Source organism: Leptinotarsa decemlineata, unplaced genomic scaffold (genome assembly GCF_025532065.1).
Source record: "Leptinotarsa decemlineata unplaced genomic scaffold, Ldec_3_MD MMD2_tig00026299_RagTag_RagTag, whole genome shotgun sequence".
NCBI lineage: Eukaryota > Metazoa > Arthropoda > Insecta > Coleoptera > Chrysomelidae > Leptinotarsa > Leptinotarsa decemlineata.
Genome location: NW_027412676.1, coordinates 423928 through 446125, shown reverse-complemented (window position 1 = coordinate 446125; position 22198 = coordinate 423928). Strand labels below are relative to the sequence as shown.

Sequence of the window (22198 nt, the reverse complement as noted above, 5' to 3'; positions counted from 1 at the left end):
CTGCCGCAATAGATCTTCAATTATCGGAACACACTTGCAGACCGGTTTCGGGCTGTTTGGCCACTCGTCAGTGCAAGGTAGTGTATATCATCAACATAAAGTCGATGATTTCCGATAATTGAAAATCGAATTCCGTCAGAGTATCATTCCTCGAACTAAGCTGAAGACTACAACAAACAACAGGTTTGTCGTCGCTCCATCTGCCTGTGAACGAGGTAACCAACTGCATATCCAAATTTGCCCAATTCCTCGTAAAAGGAAAGAAATCTTTCACGTATAGTCAGTGGGCATACTTGAAGACTGGCTATAAATCAAATCATCTAAAAGAACAATTCGTTCAGGCCAGTCTCAACACCCTACACAGTAGGTTAATGGACTGACACCTATCAGAAAACAACTACTCCCCTGGCTAATACCACGAAGGGCGTTGGATTATATCCGACAGGTGTCAGTGCAGGATTCTTCACTGAAGTTATTCCTACATATGCTGTTGGCGATACAACTGCCGCAATAGATCTTCAATTATCGGAACACACTTGCAGACCGGTTTCGGGCTGTTTGGCCACTCGTCAGTGCAAGGTAGTGTATATCATCAACATAAAGTCGCATAAAGTGGATTTCCTGGCCATCAAGCCGAATTCAGGAAAACATTCTGAAAATTCGCTTAGACTTCCGTAGAATAACAAGACAGGTAAAAAAATGCAGCTTCGCGAATTTGAATAGGAACAAAGGAAAATAGTTCAATGGGGTTGAAGAAAATCCAAGTTGAGATGGACCCAACTCCCCTAGACAGATATTAGTAAAATCTGAGAACATAACTCAGCATTGGAATCTGCGGAAAAACAGTTGGGGTTCTACAGTTTCCAGCAGGTACATTTTTGAGTAACCATCGATGATTCTTTCTCAGCCACTTCTACCACCAAACTGGTATTACTCAGAAATATTGCTTGTTCCAAATTATATTTTGCTGATGACAACATTCTCTTCCACACTTTTCATTTGAATGATCATGCTGTCAGTACACATCTTCGGTAATAAATTTTATTTTAATGAAAATCTATTTTTGTTTGTACCAACCTATATGTAAATAAAAATCTGGGGTAAATTGATCTGCAAAGACAGGAACGAATTACAATTCAATGTAACGAATATCCAGGAATCAGCTCAGATATCAACTACGATATCTGCGTAGATCAATTTGTTGGGTCCCAAATCGAATACCAGTATGTCTTGGCACAATAGCCGGAATAGCCAAGTCTGCTTTTCATAAATTCAGAACATGATATCGAACTATAAAGTTGTACACATATTGGCAAGTTTCAATGCTTTCTGAGGCTCAAATCAGATCTTCCTTGGGATATTTTTCACATAAAAAGATCCTCGCTCAAACCTCCTTCACAGCTGGGAAAATCAAAGGAAGGTTGGAGTCCTACCTCTTTTCTCAAAATAGTCACACTGGAAGCGTTCGACTGACTCAGTCCACTTAATTCCACTCAGATTGATCGCTGCAAGGTTCACCCCGATATATTTTCACTTACACCTCTCAAGAATTGTTTTATTTGGAGAACCACGGCATTCTACAATAAACCCAATCGGAAAGTACTCCAAAATGGATATAATCTACAGGTGCGGCTTTCAGAGCAAGGATTTTTTTCTAAGGTGCTACTGATTCATCTTGCAAAGAAAAGAATACAAGGTCGTCTTTCAAAAAGCTACTGAACCGGTGGACCAAGGTGGAAGAATGTTGGGTTTCTAAGCAGAGTCTGAGCATTCTTGGAGGAAATTCAAATTTCAAACTGTGTACTATTCATTATCTGGGCAAATTCAACCCATTATGGTTGCAATGATAATAGAAACTTGTCGAATAAAAATATCATCGTGGAAACGTATAGTTTACAGTTTACTCAATCACATTGGAAAAAGGGTTTCATATTCTAGCAGCATTGTCAAAAACCGTTAACGAAATGCTGAGGCTAGAGATCAGAATTAAACAAGCTTCAATTATGTGAATGAAATAAACGAAAATAGGTTCCAAAATAATGTTGAATCTCGCATGAAAGATCCTCAATTTGCATAATAGTTTACTGAGATTCATAACAAAATACAAAACACTTCAGAAATTCAAGAAATCACAATACAACACAAAACAAGAAGTAAGAAGTAGAGAATTATAAGAAGTATATAAGATGACGTTTCCACAATTATGACTACAGTCACGTGGCGAGTAGTAATATTTGTTCTACACATATAGTGATTGAGTATTGATTGAACATTCTTCTCAAAATAATTTTTCTGAAACTAGTAAACAATAACAAGTTTTATATTTCAAAAACACATAACCAGCAAGTACTGATTCAATCTTCGAAATCCTCTGCATTCAATCTATGAGCATTTTTATAATTTTCGGGAAACATTTGTTTTCCTTCTCTAGGTACACCTCACATATATTATATGTTATGAGAACTTATACCTTCTGGTATTCATACCTGAGGATCATTTTTGTCGTTAATGTATCAGATATATTTTGTATAAATGCCAACTTGCTGTATTCCATATGCAGGTAATCTCAAAGTATGCAACTATCTCAAAGGCAGTTATAGTTTTGAGAAAACTTTTGAACGTTCAATCATTACTACTAATTTTTTCTCAGGGCACACCTACCCACCTCCCTCTGGTTATAGGAAAATTTTATATCACTGTTGAAATGGATAAATGATTTTTCAGGTCATCAATAATTCAATGCAGGATAAACTCGCAAGACAAAAATCAAGTGTGTTGATAACATATCTGACAAAAGTCACCTTTGGTGTCTGGTGCAGAAAAATTTTATATTCTCATAAAATTGAAAATGACCTCACAGGTTACCAGGAAATTCTTGAAGAGACAAACTCGACTTGATTGTTACAAACGATCACAAAATCCACACCTATGTTGAAACTCAAAATTCTTTTCGGTTCAAATAGATCTTTTGACTCGCAAATCTAAAATGTAACAGATGAAACAAATTTGTAGTACCTTCCCTTCACTAATTCGAGAATGAACTGTCCCAGGTATGGCGATTTTCTAATTCTGAATTTTTTATTTCACTGATACCATATAAAAATGGTCGAAAAAAGCGTTTTTAAAAAAATTAATTCTTTATTACCAATGGATTAATAGTAGAGTAGTTCTTGGAAAAGCTTGTTATTTTTGCTAAAAACACGATAAAACAATCAAGATCAACAGTGGAAATCGAAGGCTTACCTTTTCAAAAGTATGCCGATTTGTTCCTCATAACACATATCACACCACAACCCAAACACTACAAAACTGAGAAAATAACATTTTCTACCAATGCACTTAGATTATCCCCAATGTTCAAAAGAAATGTTCATGAGCGACAACGCTAAAAAGAAGTCACGCACACTGACTGAACTAGTTTTGCTCGTTTTTTGTTTCCATATCCACCGAAGCAGCATTAATGCAGAGCTATATCTGTGATCGACAAAGTTATATCTCAATGGTGAGGATCCCGTTCAGAACAATTTTCATAGTCAGTCTAATTTTTGCGAGATGATTGGTTGCTACTGGAACGAGAGAAACCTCATAAGTACATTATTTTTTCTTTTCTTTGGCGGCTGTGATAGATTGTGAAAATGTTGCTTACTTATATTTTCTATGTTATCAAACAGCAATATACTTAGGGGAAGGCCGGGCAAAGTGAACACCCCAGGCAAAGCGAATACTTCCCACTACTTCTAAATTATTCATTCGACTGTCATCACACCACCGTAGTGACATTCCGCCATCTTGATTTAGTGCGCGGCAAATACTAAAGCAGAAGGCCGCGTCGCTTGCCGGCCGCATAGTGGAGATTTGTGTTTTTGTGAAAAAAAGATTGATTTTACGAGGTAACTATATTGATTTTATTTCCAGTGTTATTAGTTCTTGATCTTCAGAAATATTTTATTACAGTACCATGTCAAAGTAGGTTTTTATTGTATCTTTCACAGAAGTTTAGAATTATTCGATTTTGTACAAAATTTGTTAACCTCAAAAGTTACCTAGCCGGGCAAAGAGAATAGGGCAAAGTGAATATGGTATTCACTTTGCCCGCTATTCGTTATTATTGACTTGTAATTTCATCATGTTGTTTATTTGTTTCAGATGGTTAATAAATATAAAAAAAAACTAAACAAGGGTCGTGGGATGAGAATGTCATGAAAACAGCTATTAATTTGTGCAAAGCTGACGAATCCATAAAAAGCACAGCTAAAAAGTATGGGTTGGCCTATGCAATCTTGTACAGGCACGTCAAAACCGGCACCACTGCTCCAAAATTGGGTCTATTCCGTCCTGTTTTCAATAAAGATCAGAAGACAGAGTTGTTAACATATCTGAAGGATATGGATTCTGTTTTTTTTGGACTAACTCGAGACGAGTTCAAAAATTTGGCGTTCATATACGCTAAGAAAAATAAATTGAACTATCCGAAAAACTGGGACAAGTACGAAAAAGCAGGAGATGACTGGTTATCGTCATTTTTGTCTCGCCACAATCAAATTTTCCTGAGGACTCCAGAAGCAACATCGGTTAATAAAGCAGAAATTTGAGAAAAATAAAGTTAAGGAGGTTACTAAAAGACTGGATGATAAATCAACAAAAGTTACTGTTAAGACTGTTACTAAGAACACTAAGACTGACAATAATAAGAAAAGCCAAAGAAAATTAAAGATATTCTATGCTTTTTTGCGGAGAAATTTACATTGAAGAAGATGATAATCCTATTGAAAATTGGATTCGATGTGACATTTGTCAGCAATGGTGTCACGAAGAATGTTCCGCATTCGATGGCACGGAAGGATATATTTGTGATAACTGCCAATCTTAATTTTTTAATTATTTAAGTTCAAGTTATGTATTTTTCAGTTTATTAAAAAAAATTTATTTACTTTGTTACTCTCGTTTTCAAGAGTTATTAACATGAGTATTCACTTTGCCCGAGTACCGTATCCGCTTTACCCAGGGGTCCGGGCAAAGCGAATACTTTCGTACTTTTTTTAATTCTATTTCCAGTTAATATACGTTTATTATTTAACTGATGACAGTATTTGTAAGAGCAATTAATAAAGACCGATTTGTACTAGTTATTTTGTTTTTATACCTTATACCTTTTCTGCTATAACCTTAAATATCTTAAGGTATCCACTTTGCCCGGCCTTCCCTAATAATAATAAAAAATAGTACATCACCACCGGAAAGGAAATAATCAGATATTTATTCCTTTGTAGACCCTAAAAGAATATGAATATTCTAAATGAATATGAATATAAATATTCTAAAAATGGGAAAAAAATTGAGGTAATAAAAAATAACCGTTCAATAAACGTCAAAGCTGCAATTTTAACTTCTTAGTCCTGATAAAATGTTGATAGACAAGAATATATATGATAAGATCCAAGTCCGAATATCTATGATTTCATGATTTTCATCGAATAATTATTATATTCCAAATCAATCAAATACCTATGAGGATACTGTCATCTTTCGTGTTTTGAATATTATTTAAAAATAGAGAGGTGGCACGTTCGAAAGTAAGCATGCACATGAACATTCAAACTTATAGAATGAAATTTAGCTCAATGAATCACAGAATTTTTTTTTTCATTTTTTCAAAATGAATACTAATCTTTCTTCCCGGACTAGTATGGAACGCCGTTTTACTTTTTATTGTCACAAATATCAATTCCTCAATTTATTCAACTAACAATTTATTTATTTGAATTTAATTGATTCATGCATTTGTTCAACACATTAAAAACGATTGTTCGCAAAATTTGTTGTTCTATTTTAAATGACACTCGATTTAAAATGTTACATGAATTAATGTGTTCGATGAAAAGATGCGAAGTTATAATATAGATTCATTGTTTGAAATTTTTGGAAGTAATGTGGAATAAATGTTTTAACAAACAAATAAATTGTTAGGTGAATAAATTGAGGAATGAATATTTGTGACAATAAAAAGTAAAACGGCTTTCCATAGACTAGTGTCGTAGATTTCACGTAACTAGAAAAAGAAGGTTAAAAGATTTGCATTTATAAGGTGAGTAGAAATATTTGTTCCACAGTAGTTGAGCTACTCGCCGATAGAGGAATGTGCATATTGATTGAAAATGCTTATATCCATTCCAAAATAATGAAACGAAAAAATATGAACAAGTTTTTCCCTGATTTTAAATTAGCACCATATTAGTGCAGGAAATGACTGAAAATAAAGAAATTGTAGTTTCGAATCAATTTTGTATACTTCACAGACAGTCATCCATATTATATATTTCGATATTTTTACATCTCTTCTAACTACTTCCTCTGTCCTATTTGTAGGTGACTGACCTTGAATTATCCAACAATCACATGAACAGTTGAGAAAAACTTAAGCATTATTTTCAATTCTCTTGAGATATTGAGGTGTACCAAATAAAAAAGAGCAGGTGATTTGATCTACTTCAATAAAACAAAAGTGATAATCTATAATATCTGATTAGCAATTTCCATTAATCACAATTATGATGTTTGTTTGAAGGTGATTGACAATGTTTCGTGATGAATTTCACTAGTTCGGACTTCCATTGTCTACTATATAAAATGATTTGAAATCCCTGAAACAAGTAATATAGTAGACAATGGAAGTCCGAACTAGGGTGGATTAGCCAGTTAGCCGGCCAGTGCCAGTTTTCGACCACATCAACATTAAAACACAGAAAATAGTATGCAATCCTGACCCTGCTTCGTATTATGGGCATTCCCATTTTCGGCCACCTATTTTTGCTCTACTATCAGCTTCAGCCGCCTTCAGGTAATTTTTCGAACTAGGTATTAGATAATTCAAGATGGCCGGGTTTTTGTTCGCCGTATGATCCGTTAAAGTTCTGTGGATTGTGTAGTGGAAGTGCTGCCAGTAAAAAGTGAGTATTAATGAAATTTCGTATCTTTTGAATGAGTTAAGTATCATTCCATCATAACATATAATTGAGTTCATATTTTAAATTAGATAAAAGTTAATATTCAATCTCATTTCTGTAAAAGGCATGGTGGTCGAAAACCGGACAATGAAATTTCAGTCTATCCAGTTTTCGGCCATGCCGGTCGAAAACTGGTCATATCTCAGAAAAATTTCTTTCTCTTTCTCATTCACACGCACCTACCTTCATCGCTCTGCATTCAGCACATTACTTCAAAGATTGATATGAATTCAGTATCCAGTTTTCGGCCATTGTTTTCGTATGGAATATCAACACTAATTTGAAGACAACCTAAGTGGCAGAAAACCAGCACAAATTGATAACTACATATGTTTTCCATGAGATGAAGAGGAAAGACTTCTCGGCCACCTTAAACATTATCCTTATTGTTGCAGATGGACAATCAAACAAAAAAAAGAAAGAATATGCAGAAGGCTAAACAAAAACGAGAGTTCTTCAAGTATTCCGAAGATCAATTGAAACAGGCACTGTATGAAATAAGAGAACATAAAATGAAAATTCGCCAAGCGAGCAGGGAATTTGGAGTACCTAAAACCACCATTCAGGACTACCTGATGGGAAAAATACCAAAAATATCCAGGAAAATCAGAAAAACTGGACCGGAGCCATTGTTGACAATTGAAGGCGAGGAAAAAATTTGTAATTGGACCATAAATTTGGCGAAATGTGGTTTTCCGATTAAAAAATGCGACCTGATTGCCACTGTTGAAAGAATAGTCAAAGCAACAAATAAACAACATTTATTCAAAAATGGTAAACCAGGGCAAAGGTGGTATGGAAATTTTTTGAAACGCCATCCTGAGATATCGCTCCGTGAAGCAGAGGGTATAAATAAAGCGAGAGCCATAGTTACCGAGGAAAGTATTAGGTCATGGTTCAGAGAACTGAAAACTTTCCTCACCAACAATGGATGGATGGATATTTTGGAAGACCCCAACCGCATGCTAAATGGGGACGAGTCGGGATTTTCCATGTGCCCCAAAACGGGAAGAGTTCTAGCTCCCAAAGGGTGGAAAAATCTTTACCAAATTAAAGTTGGTCAAGAAAAATCCTTGATCACCGTCTTGATAGTTTTTACTGCTAGCGGAAAAATATGTCCACCATTGGTGGTTTTTCCGTACGTAAGGCCACCTAGAGCGATTGTAGAAAATATGCCAGCAAATTGGGTACTCGGAAAATCAGAATCGGGCTGGATGAAATCAAATATTTTCTACGAATACATTGCCAATGATTTTCACAAATGGTTACTAGAAAATGAGATCAAAAAGCCAGTTCTTCTCTTTATCGACGGCCATATGTCACATATGACTCTGTCACTGAGTGAGTTTTGTGAAGAAAATGGTATAAGTCTCTATGCCCTTCCTCCCAACACAACTCACATACTCCAACCTGCAGATGTCAATTGTGTATTCAATGTGTATTCAAACCACTCAAAACTCAATGGAAAATCACTGTGAGGAATTGGCAAAGCCGCCCAGAAAACGTCAACTGCTCCGTCACGAAAACAAATTTCTGTCAGATTTTCCAGGAATGTCTAGCGAATGTTAATATGATTAGTCATATTATAAACGGTTACCGAAAATGTGGACTTTTTCCTCTCAATCCCGAGAGTGTAGATTACACAAAATGTGTGAAAAACATTCTAGAAAAACAAAATAACCAGGCTACTGAGGAGACTAGGCCAGAACCACTCACAGTTAGTGATATTAAAGCATCCAAGAAAGTATTGAATGAAATTCGTGAGACATTGACCAGTTACGGTATCAATGTCAATGTTATATTTGAAGAGATTCGGGTTTTAGAGGATTCCCTTTGGGTAGCTGCAATGGCAGAAAATACTCATTCCGAGGAGCGTCATTCTCCTAACGAAGACATTCCGATTGGGTCCCTTGTGACAATGGATGAGCTGACTATTTTTCCAGTAGACAAGGTAATAGTTATGCCACAAGCTGAGATGGATATTGCCGAAACAAATGATACATCATCAACAAATCCGGCAATTTTCGAAAAAATGGAAATGACAAATAATTTTGAAGATGACACCCATGCAACTGCAGCACGAGAGGAATTAGAAAAAGAGTCAATAAAACCAAACAGTTTAAATGAAGTGGATGAAAATAGTGCAATAGAGCAACCCAAAGACCTATCAAATATTGAGGAATTTGTATCAGAATCTCCACAATTATTGTCAAAAATCCCAGACAGTTCTGACATCGAAAATCAAAAGTTGCGACATTGAAAAACCAAAAATCAAAGAAATACTGCAAACCGAAGAAAATGAATACAAAAACTTGACAATTGTGTCAAGTCATGTACAGAATATAAAACTGAAAGAAACGGAAGCGGAAACACACCAAAATATCTCATTGGCAAACATCAGTCTGAAGAGTAAAATAGGCTCAAATGACTCTTTCAATTGCAGCCAAATATCTGAAACTGATGCCTTGCAATTGTCATCAGAAATTCTAGATAGTTCCGACAAAGAAAAAACAAAGGAGCGAAGGTACACATCAAACCAAAGAAAATGAAAACCAAAGATTGCAACTTGTATTAAGAGATGTATCAAATGTAAGACTGACAGGATGTGAAGCGGTCACACACCAAAATCTCTCATTGGCAAGCACGAGTGAGAATAGTAAAATCGACATGAATGACTCTTTTGATCGCCACTTGATCTATCCAGAACCAATTCAATCGAAAAATAAAAATAGAAAAAAAAAAAACACACTCCCGAGCGCAATTTCTTCTGCGGCTTGGAGGCATCATTTTCAGGAAAAGGACAGAATCAAAAGTGAAAAGAGTGAAGAAATAGAAAGAAGAAAACAAATACGGATGATTGCCAAAGCTACGAAACAAGCACAAGAAATTAATAAGAACTCGAAAAAAAAGAACAGCAAACCCACCACTGGAAAGAAAATCAGAGAAAAAGTAGTTTCCATAGAGAACACTGAAATGAAACAAAAAATCAAATGTTCTTCATGCGATGAGGAATTGGAGAGTGATACAGAAATAGAAAATGAAAAGAATATCGGCTGTGATCATTGTACAAACTGGTTCCATATGAAATGTACAGAATTTTACGGAATGCAGTATGAAGAAGTAGCAACCAAAGATTATACATGTTTTCGTTGCTCTTAAGTTTCCTTCATTAATACGGCACCGGTTGTGCAATTTGTTGGTTCCTTTAGAATGCCATTTTTATTTTTATTATGATTTATATTTTGTTAAACACTTCTTATTTTGAATATTATCTCAGTTGAAAAATATATATTGATTATTTGTACTAATAGATTAATCATATATCCAAAGATCCAATGTAATAACGAATGCGTCCGAAAACAGGCACTGCATGTGTCGAAAACTAGATGATACCCTGATTGGTGGTCGAAAACTAGTACGTTATTGGCCGAAAATTGATCCAAGGTGGTCGAAAACGGGGTATATTGTAAATTTTGACATTTTTTATCATTTTGTGAAATATTGGTTAAAAATATATTTATAATACCTCATGAAACTCGTCAGTGATAATCTATGATTCAGCAATAACGTAGGCTGAATATGATGTGCACAAAACCATTCATGTTATGAATATATCTATGATGAAAAATCGTTAAGTGGCCGAAAACCAGCGAAATCACCCTAGTGAAACACAATTATAATGTTGATGTTCTTAGTAACTTACTCAAAAATTCATTTTCTGAAAATCATTTGGAAAAGTACATGAGAAATTCTCATTCCCTCATCAAAATCAAAAGCTACAAAGCTTTTGATTTTAAAAAATATCTCAGATATGAAAGGAAAATTAACACATTTGCTCAGAAATATTACCGAGTCCAAATCAGACTAAGATTTATCCAGCCTGTTTGAAAATCTGTTTTTCCGTTAATGCCTTTTTTATAAATATTGTATACACATTTCAACTCAAATATAATGGGTATATGAATGTTCATATACAATTGACATGTTCATGTCAATTGTCAATTTCACTAGAAATTGATAAGCAAAAAGGTAGAATAACAAGTATTACTTCTGAGTTGGATAAATAAATACTTATCTGAGTTTGACTCATATTTTATTTGAGATTTCTATTATTTTATAGGAATGAAAATCTATTAATAACAAGATTATTTTGAAATTGTTATAACTTTTGTTTTCAATATTTGTTTTGAACTTTGATTCGCATAGTTTTCATTACTTGATATGTTCCAGAGATAAATTCATGTACGTATTTTCCTTTCCACCTAGCTTAAATTTCAGTTAGTTTTAATTCCAACCAATACTTGATGAAAACAAAAAAAACTTGAAATAATTGATTGTTACTTTCCTCTATGACTTTCAATAACAATTACGTACAGCCAGGCACTGATCAGATGGAAAATGTGATACAATTGTTATTAAAAACCCGTCAGGTGTAATTTTACGACTTCAATTTTTTTCAGATGCTGAATGAGTCAACTCAAGGAGGGTTGATTATTGGATTTTTTATTTATCGAAAATTTATAGGTTCCGAACACCAACCAATACTTTCATTTTAACCAAAAAACGGACATTTTCAAAATATTGCCTAATTTTTCTAGTGTTCCTTGAAATATGATAAATCGATCAAAATTCATAGAATAGAAAAATAGTATGGAAGGATTCGGGTTTCTACTTCTTTATCTGTATACAAAAATGTGTAGGAATCTTCCAAAGGAAGGAAGAAAGCAATAAATTCCAAAATTAACTCTTCTCAAAGAAGTCTAAATCATGCAAAGAAGTAACTTCAAGATACAGACTGAAACGATGGGCTATTCGAAACAACTACTTTCATATGAATATTGGATTATAAAAAACACTTTTTCAATCGGTTCAAACTTCAAACATTTGTTATGGAATTGAATCAGATATCATTAAGAGGATTGCTACACTATATAGCAATCAATACGCCAAAAAATGTAAAAAATTAAGATAAAGCTTCTGAAGATAAAAACAATAACTCATCCGATTCGGAATGAGCTCTAGAATCATGTATTCAACGGATTCCGTTGTGTATGAGTAATTACGATTGATATAAAAAAAATAATTGGGGAAAATTGAGATATTCCGTGTTTCTCTTAGCTCCATTCTCCATTCAATGAATATCAAAGAAATGAAGAAAAACTAATCATTTTCTCAATGTTTTGATTTCAAAGTTTTCCATTATTAGATGACAGTAATTAATTTCAATGTATTATGTGATTTGATTTATTTATTACCAAATTGTTCATAAACGAATAGAGAAATTCAATATTTGAGAAAACATTTTTTGCCTTTTTCATAATGAAAAATAATGATTGTTGATAAAGATCTTCTTCAACTTCCATATTTTGAATAATTATTGAGGAAAAAATGTTTCCTCTGAAAATGAAATATTTGTTTCTCAACACAGTTGAGTCGATGTCTAGCTTCATCATATACATAGTTTAGCAAGATATACTTCACTGTTAGCCTCCACCTACATTGTTGGCATATTGGTTGACTTTCTTCTGAGAGCATGAATATGTTTGTCAGGTTGGTACGACCTATTCCCAAGCGGGTGATCACAATTCGTTCTCTTCGTGTTTGTGGAATGGAATGCCTCCAGGGTTTATTTGCTGGTTTCACTTTTAATTTCGTATCTACTCTCCTGCATTCAATTTGCCAATCACCCATAATTTGTTATTTCGGGAATTTTTCAACGTCTTCCGGTCGAATAGAAATATGACAAACATCAGGTATTTTCGCACCACGTTTGATGCTTGGTGACTAGAAGTCCATGCAAATTCAATGTGTTTTCCAATTTCATTTGTCCAGTGAATGGATGCTAATATGATTTGAACTATGGTGGATCATTACCTACTAAATGAGTTTTCAAGTGCGTGTAGTGAGTCCGTACAAATGGGAAATTTTGTTGAATTGTGGAATTGCCAAAGTAGGTTGCTTAAAAAATAGCGTGTGATTAGAGATCTGATGGAATCGACCTATTTTTGATGAAAATCCATAACATATTTGAAAAACACTTCATTGTGAGATTTTCACTACACAGTTCACAAAACCGCAACACGTGTTTCACTATACAATAGCTTCTTCAGGCGTGTCTATAGTGTAGACTGTGTACACAGTAATGAAGTAAATCACTATCCGTAGCAGCTTCACGAAAACCAGGCCAACGAATGCAGACTGCGATTCCAAGAATTGCACATACCGGATACCATGTGAGTGTGGAAAATCCTATATCGGTGAAACTAAGAGGCCATTATTAGTCCGCATTGCCGGGCACACAAAAAACACACAACGAGGGGAAACCAGCAAATTAGAAATAGCAGAGCATGTTTGGACCAAAGAACATAACATAACATGATCTCTTTGTCTCGTTTCTTGAATAATTATGGTTTCAATGTTACTTACAAAAAAACGGAATACCTCATTTGTCCTTAATTATTATGTTTATAATAATCGTAATTTTTTATTCACTGTAAAATCCTTGGAATTCATTTTTCTAGAGCTTTTTCCGAACTGAATGATCCATTGCTCATTCTTTTGGAGGCTTCATTTTCATTTTTCACGTTTGAAAGCTTATTGATTAGACCATATATGGAAGAGGTAAAGTTTCACTCACATGGCACACTGTCATCACTATCCATAGCAGCTTCACGAAAACCAGGCCACCAAACACAGACTGCGATTCCAAGAATTGTATATACCTACCGGATACCCTGTGAGTGTGGAAAATCCTATATCGGTGAAACTAAGAGGCCATTAATAGTCCGCATTACCGAGCACACAAAACACCCACAACGAGGGGAAACTAGCAAATCAGGAATAGCAGAGCATGTTTGGAACCATGAACATAACATCGAGTGGTCCCAAGCTTAGATCATACACAGGGAGGAACACTGGTTTAGAGGAAATTCAAAGAAGCCGTATACATGTTGTCCAACAATGTATTCAGCCAAGCTAGTGTAGAGATACGCAATATATGGAAACCCATAATCAAGCGCGCAATCTCCCGCTAAACCGGTGAAGCGGAAAGAGGAAATAAGTGAAAATACTCGAATGACCCATAAGTAGTCATCTCTCAGAGGAGTTAGTCCAGGCATCACCCGAAGACGATTGTGGATACTACCAATCGAAACGTCGTGAAGTAACTTGGCTTGGAATCCTCTTTTTTTTATCATTCTATTTTTTACTTGTACTTCATTTCACTGTTATTTCCTTTCAGGGTTTTTTTGCTTAATATAATTGTTATTGAAATTCATCATGAAACATTGTCAATCACCTTCAAGCACTTGTTTGTGTCGTTATTCTCCAAATATGAGATGAACATCGGCTAGTAAATGCACATTATTGCACATCCAGTGGGTATACTTATGAATCGCTGGAACTGTATGAGCTGAATTCAAATTTTCTTTCAACTTTATTTCAGCTGGTTTTGTTATCGTGGTCGACCTTCGTAAAGATCATCACTGTCTCCATTGAATGTTTGGTAATTAGGCTGATTAAGCTGAGCTAAAATGTTAACGGCGTAATTCGAGAGGAGTTGTTGTCTGCTATATTTCCAAGGGGGAATTCATGTTTCAGTAAAAAGTGATGAATAGCGACTGGTTCTGAAAAAACTCACTTTTTTCAATGTTGAACATTCTCTACAATTCTTTAATTTCTTCTATTGATGAAGCTGAGTAGAATATGGTCAGATCATGAGCATCTGAACTTTGTCCCATCTTTTCGTTGATGTTGTCAAGAAAGAAGGGGTTTATAGCTATTATGAAAAGGAGAACAGTCAGTGTGTAACCTTGCGGAATCCCGTTTTCTAAGACATACTCATTGGACAAAAGATCTGTCAAATTTGAAACATTTTGTGTTTCAGAAAATATTTAAGGAACTTGTGCATATTTTCCTTCAAGTTACACCTGTGTAACTGTTCTAGTATTGAGTAGCGCCATATTATATCAAAAGCTTTTTCGAAATCGAAAAATATGGCAGTAACGTGGGATTTATTAGCGAGCCTGCTCAGGATGCTATTTTCGAATGAGAATGCTCGGTCGATAGTGGATCTATGATTTTAGAATCCTACTTGTGCGTTTGATAAGAATTTATTCGATTCAAAATACCATTGTAGTCTATAACTGACCATTTTCTCCAAAACTTCGCTCAGACAACTCGTGAGTAGAATATGGCGATAGATGTGGATATTTTTCGAGTCGTTACCATTTTTCAGAACCTGAATTATAATCGCATCTCTACATTGTTGAGATGCGATGTGTTGAAAAATGCAAATAATGTCTTTTGGATAAACATTTTTTCTAATCAATTATCCACAATATGGTAATTAAAAAATATCATCAACAATCAAAAACATTTTAAAAAATATTTTGAATCATTATTTTTCCATTCCAAAAAATGGCAAAAAATTTTTTTCTTAACTATTGAATTTTATTTGTTTACGAACAATATAATAACACATTACGTAAATGAGAATAATTACTGTCATTTGATGATGGATAACTTCAAAATCAGATCATTTTTCTATTCTCATCTCTTCGATATGTATGGAACATTTCACTTAAAAATCGTGATAAACAAAATAATGAACTTTTATCAATTTGCACCACATGATCTTTTTGAGTATACATATAAGAGCTTCACGAGATGAAATTTTTCAAGCTCAACTATTTGTGAGAGCAAAGATCCGAATTGCTAAATAAACATTTAAAGTTATAAAAAATTTCTTCCTTTCGTGGAGTTTGGAAATTTTTATAGAAAATGTTCTTCTCTTCAATGATCCCTTTGTCTTTTTTCTTAAATAATTATGGTTTAAATGTTACTTAGAAAAAACGGAATAACTAATTTGATTATTATGTTTATAACAATCGTAATTTTTTATCCACTGTATAATCCTTCGAATACATTTTTCTAGACTATTCTAGAGCTTTTTCTGAACTGAATGATCCATTGCTCATTCTCTTGGGGGCTTCATTTTCATTTTACACTTATTGATTAGACTATATATGGAAGAAATGAAACACTTGTCTTAGTGCCTCTTCAGCACTGATAACATTACAAATGAAGCACTCAATTCATTCATAAAATTACGACTTCAAGTCACGAATAGGTATCTACTCATAACATCGATGACAGTGCGAAATGGCATTCATTCAATCATTTGATTCAATCTCAGTGATAGGAATCTTGTTTAAATTCAAAGGGGTATATTGCTTCCTTCTTTTCTTTAGAAGATTTTCACATATTTCTGTATAAAGATGGAGAAGTAGAAAACCAAACCTTTGTTTCCAAAAAATTAATTTCTTCAAAAAATATAACCCTTTCAATTTGAAAAGGATGTATATTTCAAATGAGTGTAACTTTCCTCAATTTGTGATATATGTATTACTTCCATCACGATTCTTGCTTCAGTTAATTCCAAATTATTATAAATATAGGTTCGTAATTATTAAATAATTCATGATTATTTCCATATGGCGATTGCCTCCACATGTACTCCACATCAAATATGATTTATGGTGAGATTCTATCTCTTGAAAACTTCAATTTTTGAAGATAAAACAATAATAAAATAGTCAATTTATAAACTATTGTAATTATTATATCATTTGATGAATGCATAGCTCTCTAAACTTATACGAATCCTAACAGTTAACTTTGGCAACGACTCCATTGTTCAATGGTTTTCACATAATAGCACAGCAAGAGGAAGAACAGCACTTGATATTTTTATAAAAAGTTGTTGGTGGCACCAAATGTAGGTCTTCTTCTTCGTCGTCTCCTGATATGCTCATTTCTTCTATACTAAATGTGTCAGTCAACTCATGATGTATCCTCGATTCCTTTCTTGCAAGTGGAAAAAAATTAACTATATCTTCTTCGCTGTAAAAAAATTAAAATTATTTAGTAATTATTGTAACAATATGCATATCTATAAAGAGTGTTAAAGTATGACACTCCGTCCAGAGGGTCTCAGCAACGTAAGCCAAAGTAATTATTCCCGAAATGTGTATTTCTCGAATGACAGTCTCCATAGTCTTGAGTAGCATAAATGTTAAAAATCATAAATTCATCATGAAATGATGAGATGGTAGATGAAATGAGAAATGAATGTTTCATTAATGTTGGTGAATGATTTTCAACACATAGCATAAGTAATGAATGTGTATGAATATTAGAAAATGCAATAGAACATCTGGCATAGGCAACACACAGAAAAATGTCGATTCTTTATGAAAGATAGATTGAAATCATAGCCTGAACATCTCACTTTCCCTTCCAGATACCAAAACGTCTGTTTCCTACACATATTATCAGCTAATCATTCAGCAGGCCATTCAAGACAATAACCTGTCCTATGTATCCCTGAATCGAGCTCGTAGAGTGATCCTGAAACGAAATAACCCTTTTGAAATAAATATGACGTCAAACAATTAGAATTAGGGTATTTCCGAACTCATCTAGAAAATTTTTAATATTGCTGAACTGTTGTCCAATTTCTGAGACGGTTTTGGAGACAACCAGCAAACTTGCCTCAAGGGCAATTTTTTTCAAGCTGGATCTCATCGGAATTTATCAATTAACTAGAACCATCAGGATGCAAACAGTTTGAAACAATATATCAGTAGATATTTAAATCTGGCATAGCAGAAATCAAGTTCCGGTCCATAATCAAGGGAGAAACATGAAGACACGTTCTGGAAGGCACCGTATTCGAGAGCAAAAATAATCGTTTTTCTACATCTGCTATGAAAATATTAATGAACACACGGTAAACGAGGATGAAAATGACTGATTTCATACATCTGTATGAAAGTCGCATCTCGCACGGTTCAGACTGTATAAAAAATATGACCTTCTTGATATTTCATTCATACACCGCTATCTCCGATGCAAAAATGTCAACAAATATTCAGTAAACCTGGATCGAGTCAGCGATGGTTTTTGGTTGACAGTCTTTCAGTCTGTTAAAAGTGTTTTCTAGTATTTTTGTACTGTCAAAAGTTATTATTATTATGGAAAAAATGGAAACTGATAGGTAGCATACGAATAATTTCAGCAGTGATTAGATTCAGATAGTATTACCTATTCTCTGAAAACATTGTGTTGGTTCAATTTGAGGAATTATCCAAGAAATATAGGTCATTCACACTCTGGAGACAATGTTTGATACTTGAATCCACTCGGAACATTGAACACAATATCAACATTGCCGACTATTTGAAACTGCGAAAAAATAAAAAAGCGAGAAAAAGTTTTCTGAGTTTCTAAATAGTCTGGCGAGAAATTCCAGAAAGTAATTCCAGTGCAAGAAGAAGTCCAATTGATTGTTGTAACAACGCTTTGACGACTGTATAGTTTTCACGTATAGTCAGTGGGCATACTTGAAGACTGGCTATAAATCAAATCATCTAAAAGAACAATTCGTTCAGGCCAGTCTCAACACCCTACACAGTAGGTTAATGGACTGACACCTATCAGAAAACAACTACTCCCCTGGCTAATACCACGAAGGGCGTTGGATTATATCCGACAGGTGTCAGTGCAGGATTCTTCACAGAAGTTATTCCTGCATATGCTATTGGCGATACAACTGCCGCAATAGATTTTCAATTATTGGAACACACTTGCAGACCGGTTTCGGGCTGGTTGGCCACTCGTCAGTGCAAGGTAGTGTATATCATCAACATAAAGTCGATGATTTCCGATAATTGAAAATCGAATTCGAATGGGGCGACGACAAACCTGTTATTTGTTGTATGCTTCAGCTTAGTTCGAGGAATGATACTCTGACGGAATTCGATTTTCAGTTATCGGAAATCATCGACTTTATGTTGATGATATACACTACCTTGCACTGACGAGTGGCCAACCAGCCCGAAACCGGTCTGCAAGTGTGTTCCAATAATTGAAAATCTATTGCGGCAGTTGTATCGCCAATATCATATGCAGGAATAACTTCTGTGAAGAATCCTGCACTGACACCTGTCGGATATAATTCAACGCCCTTCGTGGTATTAGCCAGGGGAGTAGTTGTTTTCTGATAGGTGTCAGTCCATTAACCTACTGTGTAGGGTGTTGAGACTGGCCTGAACGAATTGTTCTTTTAGATGATTTGACTGTATAGTTTTCTATATTCGTATAAAGAAACTAATTTTTGAAATGAAATCCCGAAAGATTCATTTCTCTCTTCCAATACACGAGAATAACTATTTTCCCAGCTAATACCACGTTGGATATTGAATAATATCCGACAGACGTGTGAGCGAGGTATCTCACAGAGGTCACTCCTGCAGATGTTTCTCGTTCATTCAGTAGCAGGATCACGCTGCAATCAGTCGAGTAATTCCCTATCATACCGTTTTCGAGATATTAACTCCCTTCTCGATTGATCTCAACGCTGTTCGACTGCGTATATAAAACATCAGTTGAAGAGAAAGATTGTCAACTAGTAACAGCTCCATCTCGTGAACATAGCTCCAAGCGGGAAGAAACATACTAAATACCATTAAGTTAACACGAATCAAAATGAATCTGAAGACTGTATCGAGGAGAGATAAACAGGCTGATTCGCGGTGGATGGCACATTAGACGTTTCTGGTGAAACAGACAACGGATCACTTTGAAAATTTAATGGAGGGCATATTCGGACATTCTCTAGCCAACTTAAATATTTTCGACAATGCGATGTTGCCGCTTCTATCAGAAAGCAGTAGCAACTTTGATTTTTCAAATGGAACACTCTGTATATATTTTTGGAATCTCCAACAATTGCCCGACAACTTTTCTTGATATTTCCCTATACCTATCTGTTACCGTTTTCGAAATAAAAATTAATTTCAATTTTTTTCTTCGAAAATCATGACTTCTAAAAATGCCGATATCTATTAGTTAAGAAGTACTATGATATCGAAATTTGGTTTGGAGTTACGTGATACTTGGACACTTCCCACACGTCAGCCTAATCTCCGTTACTTCAATACAGGGTGGTGAAAAAATACAGTTTTTTCGTTTGCTTGAAAAAGTTGCTGAAATTTGATTATTTTAAATAGAATACCCTGTATATTATTGAAAATTCGGAAAGCTGCTGAAATTTGCTTTCTTTCTATGTATATCATACCTATACCTAACTAGTCAAGTTTCGGACTTGTGAACATTTATTTGTGAAAATGTCCCTTCAGAATGGTATTTCCATTCGGTATTTGGTAAGCAGGCCATGATTACTATTTGACAGTAGCGTTGTGACATTCTCCTAATAATATCGACATTTTCGTCACTTCAGAAGTTGCAAATACCTTCAAAACGATGGAACAAAACTATTCAAACGAAGTTCTTATGAATTTGTTTATTATTTTTGGACAGTGTGACAAAATTATCAGCAGAACATGTAGAAAGTTCAATGAAATGTATCCGAATCTACCGCCAATGAACCTCAAGAAATTTATACGAATTCAGAACAATTTCAATGCATTTGGATCAACTTTAAAAGCACCAAGAAACTTGCCTCGACCCGTAACTTTCGAAGACAACCAGATTAATGTCTTAGCATATTTTCACGCATTTCCCGAGTCATCGATAAGAAGTGCTGAAGAAGATTTGGGTATAAAATATTCATTGGTTCAAAGAATCTTGCGAAGACATAAAATGCATGATTGTAAATTTACCAAAATTCAAGCAATGAAGCCTCAAGATCCTCAACAGAGAGTAGAATTTTGTGAAATGTTGTTGACACGCATCCAAGAAGATCCACTTTTTTTAAATAAAATTATTTGGACCGATGAATCGAAATTTTCGAGAGAAGGGATTTTCATTAGAAAAAATCGTCATTATTGGTCCAGTGAAAATCCTCACGTCACAAAAGAAGCCGGATTTCAAGAAAAATTTAGTTTTAATGTCTTCTGCATGTTGATGGACAACAAATTGAGGTACGTGATATACGAGGAGTCATTAACATCCAGAAGCTACCTGAATATTTTGGAGAATACTGTAGACAGTTTCGTGGATAATCTGCCACTGGAAGATTATCGAAACTGTTGGTACCAACTAGACGGAGCTCCTGCACATTGCACAAGAGAAGTGAGCGCAGAACTGGATAGACTATTTGACGATCGGTGGATGAGGCGCTTGGGACCATGGAATTGGCCAGCGAGATCACCCGATCTTAATCCATTAGATTTTTATTTGTGGGGAATGTTTAAAGAAAAAGTTTACAAAATACTCGTGCGTTTGAGAGATGAATTGTTAGAAAGGATTGCCCAAACATTTGAAGATTTAGATCCCAATGAAATCAGATCTGCCACCACGAAAGCAGTCAACACCCGCATTTTAAAGTGCTCGGAAGTGAACGGCCAGCGATTCGAACATATTTTGAAATATTCCACATGATTGTTTTACTTTTTTATAATTATTCATATCAATATTTCCAATTTCAAGTTTCTTGGTGCTTTTTTAAAGTGTATCCAAACATATTGAAATTGTTCTGAATTCGTATAAATTTCTTGAGGTTCATTGGCGGTAGATTCGGATACATTTCATTGAACTTTCTACATGTTCTGCTGATAATTTTGTCACACTGTCCAAAAATAATAAACAAAGTCATAAGAACTTCGTTTGAATAGTTTTGTTCCATCGTTTTGAAGGTATTTGCAACTTCTGAAGTGACGAAAATGTCGATATTATTAGTACTACATTATTACTACTGTCAAATAGTAATCATGGCCTGCTTACCAAATACCGAATGGAAATACCATTCTGAAGGGACATTTTCACAAATAAATGTTCATAAGTCCGAAACTTGACTAGTTAGGTATAGGTATGATATACATAGAAAGAAAGTAAATTTCAGCAGCTTTCCGAATTTTCAATAATATACAGGGTGTTATATTCAAAATAATCAAATTTCAGCAACTTTTTCAAGCAAACGAAAAAACTGTATTTTTTTACCACCCTGTATTGAAGTAACGGAGATTAGGCTGACGTGTGGGAAGTGTCCAAGTATCACCTAACTCCAAACCAAATTTCGATATCATAGTACTTCTTAACTAAAAGATATCGGCATTTTTAGAAGTCATGATTTTCGAAGAAAAAAATTGAAATTAATTTTTATTTCGAAAACGTTAACAGATAGGTAAAGAGAAATATCAAGGAAAGTTGTCGGGCAATTGTTGGAGATT

At 34.6% G+C, this 22198-nt stretch overlaps 2 protein-coding genes across 5 annotated transcripts in view; one reads left to right on the top strand and one right to left on the bottom strand.

Annotated features, from left to right (window-relative positions):
- Positions 1–7429: 7429 nt before the first annotated feature.
- On the top strand, positions 7430–8482 carry LOC141484920 (uncharacterized). The gene has a single exon (XM_074180621.1). It carries the CDS (start codon positions 7430–7432, stop codon positions 8480–8482), a length of 1053 nt encoding a protein of 350 aa, XP_074036722.1.
- An 8118-nt stretch (positions 8483–16600) lies between these two features.
- The window catches only part of LOC111513393 (uncharacterized), an 82646-nt gene continuing 77048 nt past the window's right edge, over positions 16601–22198 (bottom strand). For all 4 annotated transcript variants that reach the window (XM_074180647.1, XM_074180648.1, XM_074180646.1 and 1 more), the window contains one exon: positions 16601–16907. In XM_074180647.1, the coding sequence (XP_074036748.1) occupies positions 16712–16907 (196 nt within the window). In that variant the 3' untranslated portion in view covers positions 16601–16711. The remainder of the gene's footprint in view (positions 16908–22198) is intronic.